General features: G+C 45.4%; 1 protein-coding gene across 3 annotated transcripts in view; it reads right to left on the bottom strand.

Moving 5' to 3' along the window:
• Window positions 1-16,211: 16,211 nt before the first annotated feature.
• The window catches only part of Fbxl20 (F-box and leucine rich repeat protein 20), a 58,795-nt gene continuing 47,773 nt past the window's right edge, over window positions 16,212-27,233 (bottom strand). For all 3 annotated transcript variants that reach the window (XM_051175625.1, XM_051175634.1, XM_051175629.1), the window contains exons 10-15: window positions 26,227-26,357; window positions 24,401-24,461; window positions 22,583-22,627; window positions 21,128-21,184; window positions 19,687-19,899; window positions 16,212-18,684 (exon numbers count right to left, since the gene is read on the bottom strand). In XM_051175625.1, coding sequence (XP_051031582.1) covers window positions 18,577-18,684; window positions 19,687-19,899; window positions 21,128-21,184; window positions 22,583-22,627; window positions 24,401-24,461; window positions 26,227-26,357 — 615 coding nt within the window. In that variant the 3' untranslated portion in view covers window positions 16,212-18,576. The remainder of the gene's footprint in view (window positions 18,685-19,686; window positions 19,900-21,127; window positions 21,185-22,582; window positions 22,628-24,400; window positions 24,462-26,226; window positions 26,358-27,233) is intronic.

Raw genomic sequence — 27,233 nt, forward strand, 5'->3', positions numbered from 1 at the left:
AATATTTAGATTAATAGAAATGGGTTAATATTTAAGACAGAGCTAGCCAATAAGAAATGACAGTAACAGGCTAACATTATATCTAATACAGCGTCTCTGTGTGTTATATGGGGCTGTCGCGGCTCTGGGACCAGGTGATCGGGAAAACATACTCTACCAGACCGGCAGGGAAAACCTACTCCTAACAAGGAAGAGTATGGAATGCTCAACTGTATCCCACATGGTTCAGAGAGCGCGGCAGGTGGCAGGCACTCAGCAACGTTTTGTTAAATAAATGGTCTGGTGCAGAGGGAGAAGTGGCAGCCATGTGTTCTCTCTGTCTCTCTGTCCCTCAATCTCTCCCTATCTTACATCTGTTTATTTATACTTTTCATGTTTGTGTTATCTGTATGGACCTGTGTCACAATCAGTTTTCTCTCCAGCCTGGTCCTAGTCCTGCCAGCCCCAAATAACACACAGAGACGCTGTATTAGATATAAAGCTGTTGGCCTGTTACTAGCATTTCTTATTGGCTAGCTCTGTTTTAAATATTAACCCATATCTATTAATCTAAGTGTTTCCATGTGGTCTTATCTTACCAGAGAGAGGGTTCGCACCTCTTCCTCTCAAGTCTCTACATCTTGAGTCTCCTCTACTACCTCTCCCAGAATCCTCCTTGTCTCCTAGTCCCGCCTATCTTGCCTTCCTATTTGCCAACTTTGCTTTATTCATTAACCAATAAAAAGCAAACCATATATACAGAAGAACATTCCCCATCAAGCCTGTGTACATGTCATGGCCTGTTTGTGGAGTTCAGAGGACAAGTTGTTGGAGTTGCTTCTCTCCTTCTATGATGTGGGTTCAGGGGAATGAACTCAGTTTTCAGGCTTGGCAGCAAGCACCTCTGCTTGCTGAGCCCTCTCACTGGCCCTAATTGCTATTTTAAGATAGGGTCTTGCTAAGTTACCCACTCTGTAGCCCAAACAGACCTTAAATTTACATTCCTCCTTCATCAGCCTCCTGAGTAGCTGGGATTACAGGTGTATGTTGCTGGACCCAGCTATGTGGAATTTTTTTTTTTTTTGAGACAGGGTCTTACTCTGTATCCCTGGCACTTGCTTTGTAGACTGGGGGTGGTCTCAAACCTGTAGCAGTCTCTGCCTCTGCCTCCTCAGAGCTAGACAGGATATGAGCCTCTATGTCTGGCTTACATGAGGGATTTAATCTGGGAGCCAGACAAAACCTTACAAAATTTCCTATAGTCCTCACTGCCCAAAGGAGAGGGAATGGTCTTGTTCCACTTGACCCATGAGGAACTATGTTCAGAAGTCTGGAGAGATGATTCTAGGTGGCATCCCTTCCTAAGGGCTCCAGAACTTCCCTGGGCCTGAGGATGGGTCCATAGCCCCAGTACTGTGCCCAGGTCAGGATGTGTGACTAAAGGCTAACTGCATCCTGGCTAACTCTATCTGCCTCAAGCTGAGTTTTTCCATATTCAACAAAGGCCAAGGCTGGGAGCTAGTCAGCAGCTGTGGGAAAAGAAGATCAGAGAGGCCGAGACACTGATACTGAGGAACTGGGGACAACAGAAGAGGACAGTGGCAGCTCTGGAACGCCATGCGCAGCACATGCCTATAATCCCAGGGTTTGCAAGGCAAGGAGAATTGCTGCCAGTTTGAGGCCAGCCTGGGCTGCCCAGGGGAACCCTGCTTATAAGCAAGCAAGCAATGTCTCTGGGCTGGGGCTCCCGCTCACCGGCCTGCTCCATCAGCTTCTGCCCTCTCTGCTTTCCGCACCAAGCCTCTCCATGGATGCTCATGTCCCTGACTCCCCAGGCAAGGACAAAGCTTTGTAGGACACCACCCTTTTCTACTGGGCCTGTAATCCTGTTGGGTTTGCCCTTAGAGACTTGAGGTGTCTCCTGGTGTCAGATTTGGGCTGATTTACAGAGGGGGTCTCAGTGGGAAGACAGAAAGCATTTCCCGGGAAAGGCTGTTTGCCCAAAAAAAAAAAAAAAAAAAAAAAACAAAAACAACTCAGTGGCTCCATGTCCCAGGGCAGGGCATGGTAGAGACAAAGAGACCACCCCTGTGGTCTGTAAATTCTAATCCCGTCAGTTACCCTTAGTGAAGGGACAGGCGTCCTGCCAGCATCTGGCCTCTGTGTGTGTGTGTGTGTGTGTGTGTGTGTGTGTGTGTGTGTGTGTGGTCCTACAGAGAGGATGGATACTGAGGAACAAAGGTCCTTTTGGGGTCCATGTGATTCTGTGTCTACTTGTTCTGTCTCCTAGAGCGAAGAGGTATTTCCTGTGGGGTCATGTGAGTGTCCCAAGGCTAGGGATGTTCAAAACTCTGAATGACACGACATGTGGATTTGGTGCTAAATAGGTGTCCCTTACTCCTTGGACCTTTTAGGACCACTAGGCGAGTGGGAGGCCATTCCCCTTACAGTGCATGATGAGTCCTGGGCTGTCCCAGTGGGTCCTCATCTCCAAGAATCCCGAGTATCCAGCCAACAAGAGGCCATGCCTCCCCCTCTTGTGGGTTTGCTGCTGTGTGAAGGCTAGGAGGTACGGGTCCAGCCCAACCCTGTAGTGAGCTCCCTTTCAAAGACGTTTTGGGACAAAACCTGCTACCCAGCCTTGGGAAGCTGTGTGTGGCATCCCTGCCTGCTGCCTGCTCAGGTAAAGCTGGGTCTTCAAGGCCTTGTTCTCAAGGCAGGGGAACAGGCTTCCTGTCCTTGGGCTTTTTTGGAAAGTGGTCCAATATTCTTTTTTGTTTTTTTTTTTTTTTTTTTTTGTTTTTTGTTTCTTTCTTTCTTTCTTTTTTTTTCTAGACAGGGTTTATCTGTGTAGCTTTGGAGGTTGTCCTGGAACTCACTCTGTAGACCAGGCTGGCTTCAAACTCGAAGAGATCCACCTGCCTCTGCCTCCCCAGTGCTGGGATTAAAGGTGTGCCCCACCATGCCAGGGTTGTGGTCCAATGTTCTTAGAATTTATTAACTCTGAACTCCTCCCACTCTTCTGGGCTATTGGTGGGCTTGGCTGCGTGTTTAAAAAAAAAAAAAGTCTTAAGAGTTACAAAAGCTGGGAATAAATGGCCTTTGTTGAGTGGGACAGCCACATACTGAAATTAACACTGGAGCTGGAGGCCAGTAGATCTGGACGAGAACCCTCTGGCCCTGGTGGCTCATGGAAGGTTATGAGATGAAGCAGCAGGTGCTTTGGGGAAGACGACTGACTGACTGACAGACAGACAGACAGACAAGACAGAGACAGACCCTCAGGGGATGAGATGGGCATAGAGGTAAGGTGTCCACTCCCTGTCATGGAGCAGGAAGAGCTGTCCACAGTTCCTCACGCAGCAGCCTCTGCCCAGTGCTCCAGTATGTGCTTACTCACCTGGCTCGCTACAAACCAGGAGACCCTCCTTTACCTTCCTAAACCAGGCTAAGCTGCTCTGGGGGAGGGGAAGGGGACTTAAACTTGGCGGAGGCTCAGGGTGTGCTAGGACAGACATGCCACTGTGCCTCTCAGCATGGGGTTCATAATCACTTAATCTACCACTCCAAGTTGGGTGATGCCACTCAGTGCCCCCAGCTGCTTTAGGCAGCACCCTCCTCCCCCGCCCCTGGCCCTAGAATTGGCAAAGGCTGAGTATGACTGTTCCTCTGGGCAGGAAGCCAATGTCACCCCTGTGATGTCATTGTGAAGTAGAACTCTCTGGAGTCCATTATTTAATTTGACCCTTGCTGTGGCTCAGAATTAGGTGGGCGGGTGGGGGCTGTTAAGGAAACGGCCCAGAAACGTTGAGGATTTTCTCAAGGACGCAGAGTCACTCAGTAGCAGAGCTGAGATTTTGAAATATGCTGACATAGTTATTCTCATGCATGTGCTCTGCTCAACAGATGACCTAGTTAGTGGCCATTCTATGTCACACCCATTGCTCTGTGATTGAGGGACAGGGTCCTAAAGAGGCATTAAGTTCCGTCCTCAGGAAGAATGTTCTCTGTAAAAGTGGATGAGTAACCACATGAACTGGATGCAGGGACAAGAGCGGGACATTGTGCAAAGAATGAGGCGGGATAATAGTGTGGGAGGGTTCAACGCCTCCATTTGACAGAGGACATAGACACGCAGTGGGCTCAGGTTACAACCCCAGTATCACAGCTCATATCTAAACATGGATATGGGGACTCTAAGTCTCAAATGTTAGTGACAGGGCCAATGTGGGGGGAAGGCGGGAAAGTTGGTCTAGCGGATGTGGAGAATGTTTCCCAGGTGCCCTGGCATCTGCAGAACATGGTGCACATGGTGTTCCTTGACAGAAGCCTGCAGCACTGGCTGTGTGGGTGGAGATGGTACCAGCACAAGACCTTACCTTGGATGTCGGTTAGGAGGGGCCATCCTGTTTCCTGGCTTGCAAATCTTTGAGGGCAGGGAGGGCTGAAACTTGGCCCCTTGCCTGTCCCTGTCTGTGAGAGTGACAGAATTTGGTGGGATTTCACAGACTCTACCAAGTAGACTTCCCTGTTCCTGCAGGTGAGCCTGAAGGCAGGACCCGGAGAAGGATGGGGCCAGACAGAGGACAGCAGGGAAGGAAAAGATGTGGAGCTGGGTGAGGATGACAGACTGCTAATCAACCAGAAAGCATTTTGACTAATAAAGCCTCAACACAGGGACAGGATAAGTTCCAGGACAGCCAAGGCTACACAGAGAAACCCTGTCTCAAAAAACAAAACGACAAAAAGACAGTATGCTAAGAGGGCTAGAGAGATGGCCCAGAGGTTAAGAGTACTGGCTGTTCTTCCAGAGGTCCTGAGTTCAATTCCTAGCAACCACATGGTCCCTCACAACCATCTATAGTGGGACCAGGGGCCCTCTTCTGGCATAAAGTAAATAAATAATAAAAAAAAAGAATGTTTCCTGTTTTTGCAGAGGGCCAGATTTCTGTTCACAGAACCCTTGTTGGGCACCTCACAACCATCTGTAACTCTAGTTCCAGGTGAATCCAACACCCTTGGCCTCTTCTGGTACCTGAGCTCATATGAACACACCTGCACATATACATATAACTAAAAATAAAAATTTTAAAAATAGTTTGAAAGTCTGGGTGGCGCCAGGCGTTGGTGGCACATGCCTTTGGTCCCAGCACTTGGGAGGCAGAGGCAGGTGGGTCTCTGTGAGTTTGAGGCCAGCCTGGTCTACAGAGCGAGTTCCAGGACAACCTCCAAAGCAATACAGAGAAACCCTGTCAAAAAAAAAAAAAAAAAAAAAAAAAAAAAAAAAAAAAAGAAAAGAAAAAGAAAAAGAAAAAAAGAAAGAAAGAAAGGTTGGGTGTGGTGTGGTAGCACTCAGGAGGCAGAGACAGGAGGATGGCTGCAAGTATGATACCGGCGTGGGCTACACAGTGAGTTCCATGTCAAATCAGATTAATTAACAAGACTTTGTCTCAAAACAAGCAAACAAACACAGGCAGGGAGAAAACACAAACAATAAGAATGGTGTAAGTAGGGGCTGGAGGAATTGCTCAGTGGTTAAGAGCACTGGCTGCTCTTCCAGAGAACCTGGGTTCTATTCCCAGCACCCACATGGCAGCTTACAACTGTCTGTATCTCCGGTTCCAGGGGAGCTGGCATCTTTACACCAAAGCACATGAAGTTAAAGTATTCTTTAAAAAAGAATGGTGTAAGTGCTATAATTCCAGCACTTAGGAGGTTGAGACAGGAGACTCAAAGACCCGAGGGTGGGAGGGTGGCTCAGTCTGTGAGTGAGTGCTGAGCAAGTATGAGGACAGGACCTCAGGACCCAGGGAGACACTGGTGGGTGTGTGGGCCCACCTGTGATCCCCAGCACTCTGCAGGAAGAGACAGGACAAGACAGCTGCGCTGGATGAAAGGCTGAACTCTGGGTTCAGGGAGAGATGATGCCCCAAATATAACGTTACGAGTGATTAAGGAGGACAAACTCATGTCGCTTGCTTGTTGTGAGAGGATCTAGTTAATTAGTTCAGCCTGACTTGGAACTCACTATGTAGTTCAGGCTGACCTCAAATTTGCAGCCAGCCTATGACTTCCACAAGCACACGTGTGTGTCCACGCACACATAAGCATATGCATGCATGTGCACGCACTCAGAGCAGTTGTGCCTCGAACTCAGAGATCCACCTGCTTCTGCCTCCCGAGTGCTGGGTCTACAGGCGTGCGCCACCACCGCCTGGCTGAAAAGGGACCCTTTTGCCTCCAGACTAACACAAGACCAGTGAGTGACAAGGGCCATCCACTTGAGCACCTGCACACTGCTGCTGCCTTATCAAGACACTCTGGGCACAGGCAACATTGGCCACTCTCTCTCTCTCTATGCAGCCTGCCTCCCTGTCTTGCTGGCTGTGCAGACTCCCAGCCTACTGCAGTGGGATGGCTGGTCTCATGGTTTACCCTATTTCTTAGTGCCCATCCAATAGAGGTTAGAGCCCGCAGGAGCTTACTGACTTGAAGAGGTTTGGGAAATAGCTCTTGCCTGAGAGACAAGTATCAGACAGCCTGTGACAGCACTCAGCCCCACCTGACACTGAGGTCCTGAAGACTGGATCTGCCGGAGGGCTCCTTAGCCTCTGCTGCCTCCCTCCCCACCCTTACCTTTCACCCATCACCATTTTGTCTGTTTCCTATGGTTTCTGGCAGCTGAGCCTTTGGACAGCCAGTCCTTGTCTGCCGTCACATCTTGGTTCCCTCCTCCCTTTTCCTGCTAAACTTTGACTTTATCAATGTCTTCCTTCCAAGCAGGGACCTCACTTGGCTCCTTGATAACCTTTACAGACCCCACCACTGCCCTTGAAAAGCCCAGGCCCTCCCTATGATTTGCCACCCACCCCTTCCTGTGCCTGTAAGCTCCATTGCAAGACTCCCCTGCCTCCCGGCCCCCTGGCTCTGACTTACAAGCTCCTGGTCTCAGAGAGGTGAGGTGAGAGAATGGAAGCTGGCATAGGGGAAGGCAGGAACAGTATTCACTGAGGTCTGATGGAGCCAGGGGCGGGTGCCGTGGGGGACCTGGCTGGCCACGCTACTCCATAGAGCCCTGAGACTCAGCTCTCCTTCATTGGCTCTGTCTTCAGAGATTCATTTGGACCCTTGTGTAGTTCCGTTGAACAGTTTACAATTTTCCAGACCCTCTTCCAAAGCCTCAAGGCTGCTTCTTTCTCCAGAACAGGGTGTTTCTGCCTCCTGGTGGTCAACTACGGTACAGCCACAGACTGTACCAAATGCACTCCTAGGCTTGTGAGTCCATCCATAGTCATCATTAATCTCTGGGCTCCTGGGGTTACCTCAGTGGTCTTCATGCTTCATGACCCGAGCCCGAGACTCCAGAGACAAAGCTGTGACTGCAATGGTACTGCTTCCTCAGCTGCTGTGGGATGCTGGCCAGCTTTACTAGGCCCGGCATCTGCCAGGGCCTAGAACCTTGAGCAACTGAGGGTTGGCTGGCTGTGTGTCCTTCAATTAACCTTTACCAAGGACCAAGAGCTACTCTGCTGTGCCCAGCTTTCTATTCGTGTGTTTGTGGATAGGGTACAGAAATGCTAACTAACTTGCTCAAGGCATACAGATAAAAAGTGGCTGAGCCTGAGTTTGGAGTTACAGCTCACTCTTGTCTGGGCATGTTAGGGATGTCTGTAGGTTAACGGACTGTCTCCTGTCTCCAAAACCCCACACTCCTCCCTGCACTCTGTTGAAGCTCACTTATCCAGATCTGCAGGACTGCTGATGGGACACACCAAGGTCTCCTTCCCAATGGAGTGGCCACTGCCATCTAGGCTAGTAGGTGTTTCATAAAATGTTTGAGACTGAAGACACCTTAATGACCATTTTCCCATCATACCCATCTCCCTGACAGTCTCATGTCACCCAGGCTGACCTCAAACTCATTATGTAGACAAGGATGGCTTTGAATTCCCTAGTCTTGGGATTACAGTATTAGAAGCTTTCTGCCTGCTTTCTAGAGGAAGAAATTCGTGCCCAAGGCTAGGAGCCAGTCCAAAGTTAAAGAGCGAGGCTGGCAGGGATGGGTTGAAAACTTAGCTTGGGGCTCTATATTAAGTTCAAGAGCAGAGCGTATGCTCAGCATATTCATGAGGCCCAGGGTTTGATCTCTAACACACACACACACACACACACACACACACACACACACAAAAAAAAAAAAAAATTGAAAGGATTTATGAGCTCCCCTTTTCTCTAGCCACACCACTGGCATCACTCAGGGATGGGTTTTTCTTATTTTTCCTACATCCCAGGTGCAGCATTCATCACGTACCCAAGGAAACACTCAGTAAGCTCCTTCTCTAGTGATGTGGGAGCCAGTCTTAGGGATGGCAACTGAGAAGTGAGCACTGAGTGGTTCCATTTGAAGGGCTGATGGGCTTCTTCTGGCCCGTGCCCACCTGACAATGCTGGCTTTCTCTGAGGCTTTGGAGGTCCCTTGGCAAGAGAACAAGCTCCAAAGACACCCAGACCAGGTGAGTGAGCTTTTCTTCTCTTTACAGAAGACAATCAGGAAAGGCTTCCAGAATCTTCTGGGCTGAAAGAGGCGAGTGACCTGCCCTTTCTGACACCATGTTTCCCCCCTCCAGTCCCCATCTCCTTGGGTCTTCTGTCCTCCCAAAGCCTCTTGGGTTTATTCCACTGTGGTAACTTCCTTACTCCTGTCTGATTGTCATTTTAGTGAGACGAGAACACAATCTTGCTGTGCCTGTGTTTCTGTCATTCATCATCTTTCATAGGTTCTATCTTTAACTGGGGGCTTGCCATCAGTGTCTCCTCCCCCTCTATTCTATGAGGTGGTTACTTTGACACCTTCCTCCAGGGATAGATAACACCCTCCTGGCAAACCTCCCCCTTGTGCTGCCCATCCCCCAGGCTTCTATCAAGAGGTCTCTCTGGATGAACTCAGTGCTGCAGAACTAACTGGGAAATTGGCTGAGTGCCTAGCTCTCCTAGCCAATCAGATCCACTGCCTTTTTGACCAGGGCCCTAGGGGCATTCTTGTTCTCAGCAAGCAGGTAAAGGGCAGGTGGCAGTTTCATGTTCCCAGGGAGGTCCTCATCAGTCTCTGGCTGACCCAGGCCCAGCTTCCAGTTCCATTTGCCTCCAAAGACTCTTTGCTCAGGTGTTCCTGATCCTAAAGGATGAATCTTACTTTGTGGCTGTGGTAAAGGAAGGTGGCCCTTCAGCTGGTCCAAATCCAGAACACACACACACCTGGCTGGGCAGAAGGACTCTGAGCTTACAACAAGCCTGGGTTGTATGGTGAAACTGTTTTGAAAATGAAACAAACAGGTTTTAGAGGGTGACAGCTGTTTAGCATAGGTTCTGCCTATCAGATGACACAGGGAAAGTTGAGGCCGGGTTCCTCTAGCCCCTCCCCAACAGTAGTAACAAGCAGTGCAGTTGGGAAGTTCTCACCAACCTGAATGTGAAGATTCCCCACTGCTGGGCCAACACAGCACAGATGAGGGTGCTCTGCCATGAGTCTGCAAAAACATCTGGTTGCAGAGGGCATCAGGCTCTATCATAGGTAGCGTGCGTGGATAGCAGAGGGCTATTTTTAGTGTACGATTCAGATGACTAGTACTAGATCCTGATCTAAATCCAGGATTGCTGCCAGCCTGGCTCTGTGTGTTCAGAGTCCATGTGCAAATGTCCAGCTGACCCCCAGGCACCAGGTAAATGGTCAGATCACTCTGCTTTAATCCTGGAGAAGAAGCAAAACCTCTAGTTCCCTTTTGCTTTCTGTGCAGGAGCAACTATCTGCTGAAGCTGGACCCAGCCACACTTGCCACTCCCTCTGAGCTGTCCAAGCTGAAGCGGCAAGAAAACCCTGGCAACACACGGGCAGCGCTGGTTGCCCAACACTGTATTAACTACACATTTTACTCAACTCCTTTCTTGTAAAAACTTTTGCATTAACTCTTTAGATGGGTGTGGTGGTACCTGCCTTTAATCCCAATGACAAGGCAGGAGAACCTCTGAATTCCAGGCCACACTGATCATCCACATAGCGAGTCCCAGGATAGCTGGAGCTATGTGGCAAAACTTGCCTTGAAAGATAAAACCCATAAAATGTAACTTGAAAAGACTGAAAATATGCCTGTGTTCTACATGCCTGCCTGTGTTAGCAGAGACCAGGTGTCAGGCAACAGGGATCAGTTGCTGACAGCTGTGAGCCACCATGTGGGTGCTAAGAACTGAACCTACTTCTGGAAGAACAGGAAGTGAGCTTGACCTCTGAGCCATCTCTCCAGCCTGGTTATTTTATTGCTTTGAGTTTTGCCTTCCATGTGTATGTTAGTTCTTCCATTTCTGTTTGTGCATCACATACCTGTCAGCAGAGGCCAGGAGGGGCATCCGGACTGCTGGAGCTACAGGTGGTTGTGAGCCACTTGATACTTTTGCTGGGAACCAAACCCGGGTACTCAAGAGCAGTAAGTGCTCTTAGGCACGGAGTCATGCCCCCAGTTCCCAGGCCCCTTGTTTTTTATAGGCAGGATCTCACTATACAGATCAGGCTGGCTTTGGAGTCCACACTGCTAAGTGTTGGGACCAGAGGAAAGGCACCACTGTGCCAAGCCATGAGCAAATCTGAGTCTTGCTCATCTCTGACAGTGACAGGGATACCTTTGTGTATCCCTTAGACCTTAAACAGGCTGGATATTGGAATATTTGTTATAAAGAGGCCAATAAAAGCAGCTAACACAAAATGCACAAAAATTAAATTAAAAAAAAAAAAAAAAAGCTAATTCCCAGACCTGTACTGGATACCGTTAGTGGAGACAGGAGTTGTCTGGAGTCACACTGGTGGTACATGCTACAGAATCTAGATTCTTTGCACTCACTCCACTGAAGTCACCCCTTCCTTGACAAGGGAAAGGCATGTCCAGGCCAAGGGTCTCTTTTGCAAGAGGCAGTGCTGGGAATGGAACCCGGGCACACACAAGCACCTGGGCAGTGAGCATCTGGCCACTGATTTTATTCTGAGATTTCAGGCTTCATTTTCAGAGTTCAGGAGGCAGAAGTGGGCAGTTTGAAGCCAGCCTAGCCTACATTTTAAATCCCAGGCCAGCCAAGGCTATATAGTGAGACTGAGTCAAAAAGGGGGTGGGGTGGGTGATCGGAGATGGAAAGATGGTTCCAAGGTCAGGAGCACCTGTTGCTTCTGCAGAGGATCCACATCAGGTTATCTGATTCACAACCAACCACAAAACATGCACATGGCCCCTGGAACTGAGCTACAGGCAGAGCCCTAGGGTGACCCTAGTGAAGTTAGCTCTACTAGGTCCCTCACATTTCTCGAAGCCCCGTGGACTATTAGGACAGTACTATTGGGGCTATTAGGACAGTACTGACCAAGGCTATGAAATGAACTAATGGTATTGAAATAAAGACAGTAAAGAGCATTTAAAAAGCAAGGATGCTTCACCAAAAGTTCCTTCATTCAGCTCCAAGGCCCTCTACAGTTCTAGGGACCACACTAGGAATCAATCATAGCTCCAAGTCAGGCTGCTCCCACAGGAAAATGAAAACTCTTCACAGCTTATTTCCTTTAATTACATCATAAAACAAAATTAGAACATACAGGAAACAATAATAGTTACATAACAATTTATATATTTATATATATAAAAACATTTCTTTAGTCCAAAGAATTTAAAGCAAAAAGAATCAGAATCATCTACCGCCTCCTTGAATTTTATTTGTTTAAAACAATCCTCCCCACCCCCATATCCTTGGGTGCTGGAAGCATTGTACATACTGTTACTTAGCTAATGGAACCTGGTAAGTCCCCACTGGGGGACTGTGCAGGGACTGGCTGAGTGTTGGCGCAGGCCTGGTGAGAAACAAGCAAGCAGCAGCTCCCATACAAAAATCCAGGTCAGGCCCAGCAGCTGGGGCACAGGGGTCACAATGTTGTGACTGCCCTGCTACCCCTCAGGGAGTTGGCAGAAGTAGGGGTGCAGGAGTGGAGGTGACAGTTCCTCAGACAGCACCAAGTACCCATCCATCTGTCCCTGAGCAGTCTGACAGGAAGGGGGCTCTCAGGGTCACGGAAGATGGGTAAGGTGAGCAGAACCACCAGGAAATAGTAACTGGAAATAATGCCTGGGAAGAGACAGGAGGCGGCCAGAGTGGATAAAACAGGAACAGAGGAGGAGGGCAAACTGAAGCTTCTTCCAAATACCCTTTGAAGTGGTGATCACTGATTCCTGGGGTCAGTTCTGGGGTCACATCACAGGGAGGAAGAGCTGGCCTAAAGCTTCTGCTACACAGTGCCAATAGGATTTAGGAGTCAGTGTGTCCTCTGTGTGTGTGTGTGTGTGTGTGTGTGTGGTAAGGAGGGGTGTGGTCAAAGATATCAGGCTTACCCCTTCCTGTACTCAGGGCTACAAATTAACAGTCATCAGAGATAGCAAAGAAATGATCCTTTGTATACGAAGGGACCCTGGAGAGCACAGCACTTATTCAGGTCCTGCTGCAGTACTGGGGGGAATCGTGTCTTGGTGGAGCAGCAAGCTAACCACTCACAGTTTTCAAGCAGATCTAAGACTTTAGAGGTCCTCATTCTTCAGCGACACTAAAAATGAGTGAATGAATGTTTTCAGGGGCTGAGAAATGTCAGGCTAACGAAAGAAACACAGAAGCAGCAACTCAGGACAGATCTGAGTTAACACAGATAGTGAAGCAGAGACAACACTTCAAAGATCTTAGAGCTCCTGGTCCTGGAGGTTTGACAGGAGACGACTGTTATTCACGGTCCCACTCCCTCTGGCAGGGAAGCCCTTCTTGCTACCAGAGGGGCATGGAGTTGATGAGATGAAGATGACACACAGTCAATGTGTCACACAGCCATCCTATGAGCTCAGGACACATGCTCTTCCACAGGTAAAGCATCCCAGTTCTAGAATAATCCTCTCCCGTGAGCCTTGCCTACCATCTCTTCATGCCAACTAGGAAACACACAACAGAAAGGGTTACTAGGTTTCTGCCTGCTCTGGATTCTCGTTCTACGAACCACCCTGGCTGAGAAGCACACAGACACTCACGTGCAAACTCAACTCCATAAAGTCTTAGACTAAACACTCATGGGGCAGAGATCCAAGAACTGCAGATGAATGTTCTCCAACATCCCACATGTCATTTGTGTAACAAAAGTCTTTGCCTCCTGAATATTACATGTAACTTTCTTGAACTCCCAAGATTCACTCAGATTCAAGTGAAAGGCTAATAAACCGACTTTGCTAAAAAAGTCTCCAGAGATGAAGAAATCAAAATGGACAACACAGCTAGACTTGGCTTGAATGGGAAGCTGCAGGAGCCCTTCATATAAAAAGCTCACCTGCCCTCCAAGGTAATTTCCAGCAGTGAAAGCACAAAGGCAGGGTTGCAGCAGCTGGTGCTTAAACAGCCAGCGTATACGGTCTGCTGCAGAATGAAGATGGAAAGTCGGGATACAGCATTTACAGCCAAATTTTATTCTCAAACCAGCAGGGCTAATCACACCCTATTGATACATAGCTTTCTGTATCTTCCAATGCAAATTTAAGATAAAAATAAAGGTGAGGAAGTGAGATTCTTACTCCCCCTCATCCTTCTGATTTAGAATTTTTTTGTCCTCGGGTCATTTAAGGGTTTCTGCTTCAAGACCTCCAACTACTCTTCAGAGTTCTCAGACAAGCCTGGGCTTTTCCCTGGCCTTTCAGCTGGGCCCACAGGACAAAAGCCCAACTGTACAGTGCAGGAAGAGCCCAGCTGTACAATGCAGAAAGAGCCCAGCAGGGCTGAGTCCTTGTCCCGTCCTCTCACTGATAGCAACAAGATAAGCTGTCTGACTTTAAGGGCAAAAAGTCTTATTTTCTAAAGAATTTTATTTATTGGGACTGGAGAGATGACTCAGTGGTTAAGAGCACTGGCTGCTCTTCTACAAGACTGGGGTTCAATTCCCAGCACGAACACAGCAGCTCCCAACTGTGTTACTCCAGTTCCAGAGCACCTGATTAAAAAAAGGTGTGAGGGGGGTAGAATTTTATTTATTGCTGGGTGGTGGTGTACACCTGCAGAAGCAGGCAGATCTCTGAGTTGGAGACTAGCTTGGTCTACAAAGTAAGTTCCAGGACAGCCATGGCTGTTACACAGAGAAACCCTGTCTTGAAACACACACACACACACACACACACACACACACACACACACACACACACACACACACACACACACACACGTTATTATAGCGAGCGCACATGTATATATGCATGCATGCACTCCTGTTCTCTCCTTTTACTGTCATAACTTGGGTGTCAGGAGTGTCCAGCAAACACCTGATGAGCCATCTCAACAGCCAAAGATCATGATCTATGAGCACTTCTCGTCACCTCCTCTTTCCAGTGATAACTCACACTTCTAGCCATCAAGGCATGTCCCAAACATATTTACAAGATAACTGAAAAAAAAAAAATCTATGAACTTCAGTGCCCCACCCACAAACAGTCCAGATTGGAAGATGTCACAGCATTAATTCAAGATGAATGAATTACAAGGAACATCCCAAACTGTACAGAACACTCCAAGGAGAACATGGTAACTTATTACCAAGTTTCCTTTGAAAATGCTTACAACACCATTTTTTGACTTAGTCAACCTAGTAGACAGAAATCCAACCAGAAACTACAAAACAACCCAGGGATACTTTTATATCCACAAAAGGTTTAAGGTAAGAGTAGGAGCAATAGAACACACTTTTAAAACATTAAGTACAATGTGCTTCATATTCCAAATACTGGGAGAGATTGAGTTAGGCCCCTTTAGCCTTTCAGAGCCATTGGTTTGAACTCAAATTCAACTCAAAGCCAAAAAACAAACATCAAGGACCACCAAGCAAGCACTGACCTGACCCACTTCACTCAACAGGCCCTTGACAGCTAGGCTAGAAAGGACACATCCCACTGGAAAGAGGGATTTAAGCAGGAGGCCCCGGTGGGTGCTGGGAGACCTGGTGAAATGAACAACCACCTTCGTAAGGCTTATGGAGATGCAGCTGCAATTGGTGTAGGGACACAACAGATGACATGGTGGGTGATACTGCTTACAAAGATTATCTGTGTAGTCAAGAACCTTCTCCAGGCCACTCCTCCTGGCCACCTTGAGGTTTTGGGCAACATTCTTTTTACTTCAAACAGAATGTCACTATGCAGCTGAGGCAAACCTCAAACTCAAGAGCCTTTCCATCTCAAATCTGACATTGTAGGTGCCATCTCAACTAGGCATATTCTGGAGTGAGTATAAAATGGACCAAAAGGCTTCTTTTCTCCCTTTCAGACAGTCCCTTGCTGTGTATCCCAACCTGGCATAAATCTTGCAGCAATCCTCCTGCTTCTTTCTTTCGTGCTGGGATTACAGCTACACTCCACACTGGGAGTATTTTCTTCCTATTTTATTGTGTGAGTACGGGCACATGCATGCCACAGAAAGGACAACTTTCTGGACAACAATCTTAAGGCAGGTCTCCCTGGTTTCTGCCAGTGCCATGTGCTGCAGGATAGCCGCCCGCTAGCATGTCCTATCTCCACCTCCAACCTGGTTACAGCAACGTGGAAGTACGGAAGCACATAATTCAGATCTTTTATGTGGCTTCTGGAGGTTGAACTCCATTATTAGGATTGCATGGCAGGTACCTTTTGGCAGCCCCCAAAAGCTTTTCCAAAGCAGAGTTTTCAGTAAAGCTTTACTAGGTCTGGAACTACAGCTCCGTGGTAAAACATGCAAGGGTCCTGGGTTCCATTCATGGTCCCGAAAACAACCCTAAACCCAACCAATCAAACTAAAACCCTACTGAAAATTCTCTGAAGTATTCTGCATGAGCAAAGAGGAAGCATTCACATTTAGATGTCAGAGTTCTTTCCACCTGAGTGACACTTACCATGGAGTCTTAGTGTGATAAATAAGCTGGCACACGGTTCAAATCTATTTCCCTCCAAGCATGATGGGCCTCATGTTACTTGAGAACATGTCTCCTGCCTGACCATATGCAGCCAGGGCTGTATATTCATAGACCTCCTCCTTTTGACTTGTGTTCCTGGCCCAAAAAAGGTTAGAATTTGCCTTAACACCAGAGGTCACCAAGACAAATCCAATGAACCTGCATGTGTCAATACACTCTTAGAATAAAAACACAGCATTTTCAAGACTTTTGACATACTGGTGAATAACAGACTCATTCAAACTTTAATGGGAAAAAAAAAAGAGGTACTTGAATGGCTTAGACTTGGGATTTTCAAATGGATATCCACTATCCATTAATATCCAGGGTTTATTGTCAACTTGTTAGGCACTTAGGGAGGAAAAAAAAATCCAACAACATAGCTTACAGCTGATGGTCTCTCAATTACTTTTGGTTTTGTTCGAGAGACCCAGGGATCTAAATCATTTGGAAGCATGTGTGCCGGTGTGTGTACTGAGTTTGCCAGGTAAAGCAGTATGAGCCACCACAGTACCATTTACTCAGGGTGCTGGGTGAGTTGGAGGGGAACTGGAGCCCAGGTGCCAACTGGAGACCAGTCAGCTTGGCAACGTAACAGATGGTCTCTGAGGAAAAAAAGAAATTTTGTGCAAGGTAATCTGAACATAAAGGGGAGAAGGAATAAAACAAAACAAACAAACACAAACAAAAAACAAAAACAAAAGCCATAAGTAATAGCTTTCGAAAGAGCATAAAATTTTAAATAAGTTTAATATGATAAATAATTCTGGTAGTATAGAATTCTAGCAACTTTCATCTGATTGTTTTCTACATTAATGGAGAAATAAATCAGACTTTATTCTTGTATATTCTGGTAGAACCAATACCAATAGCATTAAAACAGCCCTTTTAACATCCTGGGATCATACTGGCTTGCATTCCTTCATCCTAAAAGCCTTTCCCCCAACACCCTATAAAACATCACACATGGCCTCTAACATTTGAGTTTAGAAATATACTTTAGAAACTGTGGTTTCTGTGGGTTCTTTTGAAGAGGCTTCTTCTTGACTCTGAGCCATAGGTACTATGGCTTTTCTTAGCTCTGGTGGTCATGTCCCAGGCTTGGTATAGATACTGAGCCCCTTATTCCCTCTCAAGGCCCTCTGGCTACCCCAATGTCCCTGCCTGTCTGCCTTCATATCCCACTTATAGGAAGCCTGGAGAGAGAGAGAGAGAGAGAGAGAGAGAGAGAGAACGTGCTATGTTCATGTCTTCTGAGGTGCCAATATTATATAATCCTGCTAACACTGACACAGGCATCTGGCTGTTACATGGCTCTTTTTGTATCCCTGATGGGATTAAATGGGGGCGGGCTCCATAAGCTAACCATCCCCCGACCCCATTTGCAGTACTGCTGCAAAATGGAGTAACTCCGCAGACAGGCAGAGATCAGACCACACTGTCAATAAAGGACAGACAGCGCAGGACACTTGTGCTTGAGCATGGGTAATAGAGACGGCTGGGCTTAGTTTGGGGATTCACCATTCACTTCATACTAATAATGCACTTCTCTTTTCTTAAAAAGCTCACCAAGTTTAGAAGAGGGAAATGTGTAAGGGAACACCGAGCACATTGTGCAAATGAGTGTAGAGCAAAAGGTACAAGAGAAAACAAAATGGTTCAACTCTTTCTTATCCTAACTCTCCTGCTTCTGTTACAGTTTCCTTCCAGACTGGCAAAGATTCAGGCAGGGTCCCCTAATGGTAAAATTTAGATTAAAAAAATATTTATTGATGTTTCTTTTAAAAATGTTTGGTAATTCCAACTAATCATCCAAAATGTAAACTGTAAACACAACAGTGAGGGAGTGAACTGAGTGTGAGCAGCAGACGACTGGGAACAGACTGAGCCAGAGCGCGGCAGAGAGTGAGGAAAATGGGAGGTGGGTGCACAGTGGCAGAGTGACAAACTGAGCAGATAAGAAAAAGCAATCATATTTGGACCTCAGCAATTTCAATATAGCTGCTAAGGAAACCTCTGGGCCAAATATTAAAACATCAGATGAATGGACGAGCCTTCTTTGTGAGCATGCTCAGCACATTGTCATGGAAACAAGGAAGCACAAAAGTTGTGTAAGTATCTCCCAATGGATGGATACTATTTCTAGGATGCAAAAGAAATTTTCTTTCTGGTCCCTGGATACATCATATTTTTCTCCATGCTACCTTTCACCCTGGAAGATTGCAGTTACTGTTTCAAAATCCCCACAGAAACCCCTTAATAAAATAAAGAAACCACAGTAGCAGTAACACTGGGTTTTGCTGGAATGTCCCCTCCCTCTATCTATCATGGCCTAAGATTTCTTCTGGGCATGTCCAACAGGAATGGTTAAGTTTTACCAATCCACTTGTTACAGCCAGTGTGAACTTCAGTGCCATGGTCACAGGACTGCAGCGGATGGGGGTGAGGGCGTGTCCCTGTGTATGTGTGGCTCTGGGGATCTGGATGCTGCCCTCGCTTCCACTGGAGAGACTCCATGGTAAGTCTAGAAGTGTCATTAAATACTCAGTCACCAAGGTTGGCCACCTCCATTGTCATAGGATGATGCAGCACCTGCAGAAACGCTGTCTGCTGCCCCCTACTGACGGGGGTGGAGTGACGGGTGCGAAGTAGGCGTGGACTTTAATATTGGGCAAATGGGTCTGAAACAAGACAGAAACATTACTAAGAGAGAGCTTAGAAGGAGCAGTGCTGTTTCTCACAGAAGCCAAGTGGCTGAAGGATGGCAGAGCAGGACTTGCCAAGCACCACGTAGGATGTGAGGAGGCTGGGCCTAATTTTTCATCCTGACCCAAAGGGATTCACAGTTAGAATCCCATAGCTGGAAGAGGCTAGACAAATTTAAAATAATTACTTTTTGAATTAAAGCATGTTTCTGTTCTTTACTATGTCTGAATACTTACTAGGTTTAAGATGGCATGATCCATATTAGGGGAGAGGGCACAAAGATGGGGATCACATCCTTCAAGCTCTAATCATCTCTAGACACATCCCTCAGCTTAGTAAACAGGAAAATTGCTATGTGACTTGAACAAATGAATCTCCTGAAGAATCAAGAGTGGGAGAGGCCTAGGCACCATACACAGTATGCCCTAGCAGAGCTCTAAGCCAGGATTAGGGTGCACACCTGTAATCTCAGCATTCAAAAGGAGACAGGAAAATTATGAGTTCAAGGTCATCTACTACACACTGAATTCAAAGTCAGCCTGGACTACATGATACCATCTCAAACCCTGTTCCAGTTAGCTTGTGACCATCTTACCCTGCTGGTGCAAGTTTTCCACTATTCTAGGAACTCTTTTTCTCTTGAGAGAGGAGCAGTCACTGTAGTGCTTTTCCTTTGCCCACCTCGCCCTGTATATGCTAGGCAAGCTCTCTACTCCCAAACTCACAGAACGGCACTGCACTAGGGACTCTCCGCTTGGCCCTCTGATTACCAGGGTCCAAGCCTTGCCCTGACAGATATTTTCTGTGTCATTCCTCTTTCCTTCAGGACCAAATTCTGGCTTGTTAAGTCTTTCCTCCCTTGCTAAATAAATATCCAAGTAAATTAAAACCAAGAAATCATGAGACTCTAAATATGAAAAAAGGCAAGAGAAGGAGAGATGAGGGAAGGGTGGGGCTGGGGAGTGGTGCAGCTTTACCCTGAGTCTCTTGATTCCAGCCCTAGTGATTTGCTGGCAGTCATAGAGTTCTATGCGTTCAAGGCTATGACAGCTCTTCAAGTGTTCCAGGGATGCGTCGGTGATCAGCGGGCAGTTGTCCAGCTCTATCACCTCCAGCTGGTCATGGGCGCAGGCCCCGTTTCCTAGATGACGGATCCCATCATCTGTGATCAGCTCACAGTGAGAAAGACTCTGCAACCAGAGAGCAAAGACAACCAGGTATCTCCGGGCACTCCGCCCGCCACTCACAACACCAAATTCCAACACAGACTCTTCTGGTTGAGCCTGGTGACTACAAAGCAATCCAGAGCCATTCGTGGTGAAACAAGAGTTATGGCTTTTGATTTCCCCATGTATGACTGACTCCCCACCCCTGCATAATACTAAAATTACCCGCCCCCATCAGGTATGGTGGCACATTCCCCTTAATTCCAGCAGAGGCAGGAGGATCTCTGTGAGTTCAAGACTACATAGCAAGTTCCAGGATAACCAGGGCTACACAGCTACACAGTGAGACAAAAAGTCCGCTCCCCAAGTTAACATTTTTCTTATCTGTAGGGCAAGACAGGGCTCAAACTTTTCATATTAACATTTCAGTAAATCAGAACTAAATACTGTATATCTCATTCAGGGGCACATTAACAACTAGCTGAAGATGACTTTTACAGCCATCAGGTGCTAGTATCACACATAATCTGACCAATTTGCCTTAAATTCTAATTCGGAAAACTCAGGGCAGCCGACCCAATTTTGGATATTACTGGCTCAAACATACAAAGTAAGATAGCCTGTGTTCTGCATTCTGTTCTGGATACAGAACATCAACCAAAATGCCTCCTATAGGTTTACCCAAAGCATGAGCCACAGAGGGCTTTGTTCTGGAAAACAATGGTCAATTCTGTTCTGTTTTGTTCTTTCTTTTTTCTTTCTTTCTTTTTTTTTTCTGTTTTGCTTTTTCAAGACAGGTTTCTTTGTGTAGCTTTGGCTGTTCTGGAACTCACTATGTAGACCAGGCTGCCCTCAAACCTACAGAGGTCGCCCTGCCTCTGCCTCCTGAGTACTGGGATTAAAGGTGTGTGCCACCACCACCTGGCCATTAAACAGTGAGATGGCTCTCAGTAAAAGAACTTGTCTCCAAGCCTTGTGATCTGATTTTGATCCCTGGAACCCAAGTATAGGAGGCAGAAGGGAATATGTGCACACACAAAATAATAGATTCAAGAGATCCTGAGTTCAATTCCTAGCACCCACATGGTGGCTTGCAACCATCCATAACCCCAGTTCCGGGATCTAACAGGAACAAATGTAAGCAATGCATCACATGTATATAGGCAAAATACCCATATACATAATGTGAAGTAACTAAATCTATTTTTTGAATAAATAAATTTAAATACAAAACAGTTAAAGTCAAACTCACCAACACTTGAAGCCGAGGACAGTGTATAGAGAGCTGGATCAATGTGCTGTCTGTGATCTAGAAACAAGTGAGTTTGTTGTGGGCAAAGTTCTATCTGCTTAGACACAATTATACACAGCTCTACACAGTCTATCTGCTTAGACACAATTCATGAATATGCTTTACACAGCTATACTTCTAGTCAGGGTCATTTAATAACACATGCTCAGGCTTTATTTATGTCCCACATTCCACAAGACCTGGCAAGAGAATGCACAAACACACCCAGACCTTCTGATTCTCTATCTTTACTCAAAATTCTATCTTTAAGAATTATAGGTACATTTTTCTATTTATTTGCTTCTCAAACATTTTCTTTAACATACAGTGATCAGGTGCCTCTGGAGGGCTGACCCACTGGCTAAGAGTGCTACTTTATCCTAAGAACAGGAGGTTAGATGGACACTTAAGTTAGGCCACACACATAGGAATCTAATATGCCCCCTTCTGGCCTCTGTGGGTGAGATGCACAGGCACCCAACTCACACAGGCCCACACACACTACAGACATCAAACTCTGAAGGTGTTTGATGCTATTATGGGGCTGGCCTCAGACAGTTTCTTGCTTTTGAAAAAAACATCTCTCCAAGATTTGCCTACATCACCAGGACTCGAAGAACCTTTTCTGGGTTTTAAACCTTCATTGATAAAATTCTGTTTTTTTTTTTTTTTTTTGTTTTTTTTTTTTTTTAAATCAGTGCTATATTTTAATTAAATCAGCCATCTCTCCATTTCCACTGAGTATTTTAAACTAAATCAAAATCTGTCCTCTTAGAACTTTTGTCCAGCCGGGCGTTGGTGGTGCACACCTTTAATCCCAGCACATAAGAGTCCAGCCTGGCGGTTCTGTGAGTTTGAGGCCAGCCTGGTCTAAAGAGCTAGTTCCAGGACAGACTCCAAAGCAATACAGAGAAACCCTGTCTCAAAAAACAAAACAAAACAAAAAAACAAAAAAAGATCTTCTGTCCATTAGACTTTCTGATGTCCTTTCTTTGGTCAGTAGAGGGGAAAAATTAAAGTCATAGCACCCTTAAAATTTTAGATAGCTTTCCCCCTGCCCACCTCCTTAAGGCAATTATCACACAGAACAAAAGGAGTAATTTCCTTCGGGAACCCCTAGGACTACACACAGATTGATAGAGGCTCTGAGAACTGGTAGGTGCAGAGGGACTAACACTAGTGACCACACAGAGGGCACTGAGGCATGAGCAAGAGGTATTAATACACTAATAAACAGGAGTGTCTGGTCAATGACCCACAAACAGCACCCTGGTGGGCCTGGAAGATACCTGAGGAAGAGGAGAATCAGTGACATTGTCAAGCACTTCTGAGTCCTACATAAGGGGAGTTTTAGGTATTCTGCAGTACACATGACAGTTCTATCACAATGTACCTGTGAACAAACCATATGCTTACCTGAACACATTCTTCTAGGTCCATCTTTTCAAGCTCATGGCAGTTCTACAAAGTATAATGCCATATAATTCAGTATAAACTTTTAAAACATTAGCAAACTACAACCCCTCCCAAAAAAAACCAGACTGTACTAAATATACTGATCAAATCTTGATGTTTCAGAGTAGCTGTCAGTCTAGTGCTACTTTCTATGACTTTTTTAAAGACTGATTTATTTATTATGAGTAAATAAGTACTTGTAGGCAAGTATGCCTACAGGCCAGAAGAGGGCACCAGATCTCAACAGACGGTTGTGAGCCACCATGTGGTTGCTGGGAATTGAACTCAGAACCTCTGGAAGAGTGGCCAGTGCTCCATCTTTTTTGAAATAGGGTTTTGCTTTGTGGCCCAGGCTGTCCTCAAATCCATGATTGATGCACCTCTGTGGTGATAAATTATTTATAATTTACTAAAGCTTGCCTGAGGATTCAGAAAGCAAAGTCAGCTTCAAACTATACAAATCAGGCAGTGGTGGTACATACATTAAATCCTAGGACTCAGGGTTAAGAGGTAGATGGATCTCTGAGTACACGGCCACCCAGATCTACATAAGACTGATCCAGTGCTAAACAGAAAACAGCTCACACAAAGATGATCTCAGCTTCCCAAGGGCTGTGACTAATTATAAATGTGCATCATCATCCCTGAATAAATTTAATAAATCTCAAATAAATCTTAAAAGGCTTTGACCACAGTAAAATATCAATTATTTCACACTTTAACACTGAACAGTTTATAAGCCAAATAAATAATTTTTTTTAAAAAAATGAATACACAGTTAACAGAGGTGGTTTTTTCAAGGCAGGGTCTCTCTGTGTAACAGCTCTGGTATCCTGGCTAGCCTCCCAAGTGCTGAAATTTAAGGAATTCACTACTACGCTTGGACAATGAGATCTCTTATAACTAAAAAATAACTTAATAAAAAGTTATTTCTTTGAAAGAGAGGATATTTTATTTCCTCTTTTAGCCAGGTACGCTGGTTTTCACCTCATCAGTAAAAATTATATTCCCCATTCTTTTTTTTAACTTTGTTTACTTTTTATGTTTTGCCTGCATATGTCTGTATGATAGTGTAGGATCCCCTGATTCTGCCATGTAGGTGCTGGGGATTGAACCTGGGACCTGTGGCAAAGCAGTCAGTGCTCTTAACCCCTAAGCCATCTCCCTAGCCCCCCCTACCTTATTCTTTAATACTGACTGAAGTCAGCATAATTTAAAATGTTATTGAGTCAAGCAGACCTGAGTTCAAGGCTAGCCTGGTCTACAGAGTTCCAGGACAGCCAGAACTTCACTGTCTCAACAACAACAAAAGAAACAAAGAAAACATTACAACAAAAAGGAATATGGTGTTATTCTACAGTGATTTATATAAACCACTGTAAGGATTAAAATCCCCTGGAAACATATAAATATTTCTAGTGACTGGTTATTATTAATCATGCCTGTATCAATCACACACCAAATGAAGACTTCCCATGGAGTACTGGAAGCCTCTGCTTAATTTAATTCACAATCTCAATGAAACCATGGTGAATCCAAGTCTCATCAAGGAGCACAGGTTCTCAAACAAGTCTGTACTTCAAGAGCTGGCTGCCTTTTCTGTGGGCATCAGGTTTATAGCTCTTGAATAAGAAGGCTCAGACAACCATAGAGGAAGTCCTCCTGTCTCACATCTATTTCTGCTGCCATGCCAAGTTTCTCATTTTGCTGCCTCCTCTGAAATACAAATCCCCAAGATAACCTATAAAAGTCAACTACAGAACCTAGAGAAAAACTTACCCTGGCCAGAGTCGTGAAGCCCACATCTGTTAACTGAGAACATCTGGCCACTTCTAATATTCTATTAAAAGAACAAAGTGAAAAGAAAGTTAGGTCTTGGTTCATGAAACCTGATTTTACTACATCAGTAAGAATTTAAGAAAGCAATCTTCATTTTCTAACAGTTTATAACATCTGTACATAGATCTTACTATTGGTTTTCATGTATCAGGGTGATGTATTCAAAGAATGCAGGGGAATGTTAATTGAAGCTTGTAGTTAATGACAAACTGCATTATAAAAGCCTTCTTGATGGCACACTGCTTACCCACAGAGGGCAGCCTGCTCCTAGAATCAAAGGCAATGGAGATAAATACTCTATTTTCAGTTCATCTGTTGCTGAAGTAAATATTTTTCTTCATGTAGGTCTCTGTAGATTTCAATAGCTTTAAAATTCTGACAAGAGAAGAGGTCTCCCTGTCTCCTCCCACAGGTCTCTAGGGTGTGCAGAAGGAAGTCAGGATGGCAGCCACTCTCCTATTCAGCAACTGCTAACCACTGACCTCATACCACCCGCAGGGCTGGGAGATCAAAAGCTGTTCTTCTCTGTGTAGTCTGGTAACAGCTGTGCTATAGGATGGCACCAAAGACCATGTTTCCTTAAAACCCTTACAATCCAAGCCAAAAGGTGAAGTCAAAGCACACGTCATTAGCAAATAAAAAGAATGAATGCTGTAGGAACGTGGCCATAGCTGAGCCTTGGCATGCTCACAAAGTAAGGGGCATACAGGAAGGTAGAGCTGAAGAGAAAACTAACCCACAGACTCCTTCAAGGTCTGCTTCTTCCTCAGCCCCTGAGAAGAACGCTCTGAGAAGACTGAGGCTGAGGTTCTGTAATCTAGGCAGAACCCTCTGTGCTTTCAGTTATTGTAGTTAAGGCCATCACTAGGCAATCATCAAAAGTCTTTAGATTTGCTTTGTAATTGTTACTACATGTTAGACAATGCCTTTGTGGTTTCTGGCCCAGAGGGCCTGTCCTGGAGTCCCTGCTCTTACACTTACTGGCTGTGGACTTTCACAGGTCACTTCAGCCCTGGACTCTGGCTTTTTTTTTTTTTTTTTCTCCTTTCTTTTCTCTTCCAGGATATGAAGATAGAAATGGTGCTTATGTTAAAAATCAGTATTTATAAAGCATCTAAACAATCCCTAACTACTGCTGTAAGTCACTGGGGACATCCACACTCAGTACAAAGCATCCTAATAGAAAATGCCGGGCAAACATCCAGACACTCCCATATTCAAGCAGAGAAGACCTTCACAATAACATAGCTGTTCTAACCGATGATCAACATGGTCAGGCATGGTCAAGGTGCACACCTTCAGTCGCAGCACTCAGGAGGCAGAGGCAGCTAGACCTCTGAGTTCAAAGTCAGCCTGGTCTACACAGTGAGTTCCAGAACAACTAGGACTACATAATAGAGGCCCTTCCAAAAATTAAATAAATAAAGGGGACTATGGATTACAACATAAATAGCCTCAGGATGGGCTTTTAAAAATGGAGAAAAGAATCTCTGTAAGTTGAGGCCAGCCTGGTCTATGACAGCCAGGACAACACAGAGAAACACTGCCTCATAAAACAAAAAGTGGAGAAAGGAATTTTAAGGAAGTACAAATCTTTTCTACTATGATCAGGAAGATTGATTCTTGACTGATGCCAGTGATAGTTAGCTAGAAGGGTAGGGACACTGCAGTGAGCTTATAAATTGCAAAATTCCAAGGGAAAAACATGGATGAAAGTGATTTCTTCATCCCATGATTTTTTTTTAAGCTAAATAAACAGTGTTTACCTAAGCCGAGGGCAGTTCTGACCTAGAGCGTTCAGGATGGCATCTGTGATATTGGAGCACCCAGAGGCACAGAGGGACTGCAACTTATGACACCCTCTGCATATGGTGATGAGACCTTCATCTGTGATTTGCTAAAACAGAAGGGAGAAAAAGATCAATAGACATTATTTACAACTAAAAAAGCAGAAGTAGCAACACAGAGAGGAGTCCAGGCGGCCTGGACATCCACCAGATACCCCAGAAGAGATTCAACAGTCTCCTCCTAGATGCTACTGAGGGCAGCTGTGTTTACTCTGTCTGAAGGGGAGGAATTAAGACTCCTTTTAACCAAATGGTGCTGGAAACAGCTTGGGGCATGTCATGGTGAGGGCTCAATTAAAAAGCTACAAAACCTAGAAAACAGTTAAGTCTCCCCCCCCCCCCTTGGAGACTCACAGAGATCCTCTGCCTCTAGAATGCTGAAAATAATGGTGTAGGCCACTATGCAGTCTTTTAAGACTGTGAACAAATTAACAAGTACAGTTGAAAATTATTAATGTAAAAGTAAATTGTGGCTGGCTAAATCTTACCACAGCATCTATTTATTTTGTAGAACAAATAGTATAATTAATATAACTAAATAGATGTTTAGTTGCTATTTTAATATAAGTTTAGATATAAGTTGCTATTTTAAATTACTTTGAATTGAAATAACACTTTGAAATTTCATAATTAAGTAAAATGTTGGGAGTATGGGTAATCACTGATAACCCTAACACTGGAAAGACGGAGGCAGGAGATAAATAAGTTCAAGACCCTCCTGGGCTACATATTCCGACTATGTTGAAATAAAAAATAAAAAGGGGAGAATACATAAATATTTGTCCGAGTCTCAGTATGAAACTCAGGCTTGCTTTGAATTCATGGTGATTCTCCTGTTTCAGGCTTTTAAATGCTGGCATCATGGATGTGAGTCATTCTGCCTGTTTTTCCTTTCACTATGTAGCCTAGTCAGGTCTACATAACCC

Source organism: Phodopus roborovskii, unplaced genomic scaffold (assembly GCF_943737965.1).
Source record: "Phodopus roborovskii unplaced genomic scaffold, PHOROB, whole genome shotgun sequence".
Classification (NCBI taxonomy): Eukaryota; Metazoa; Chordata; class Mammalia; order Rodentia; family Cricetidae; genus Phodopus; species Phodopus roborovskii.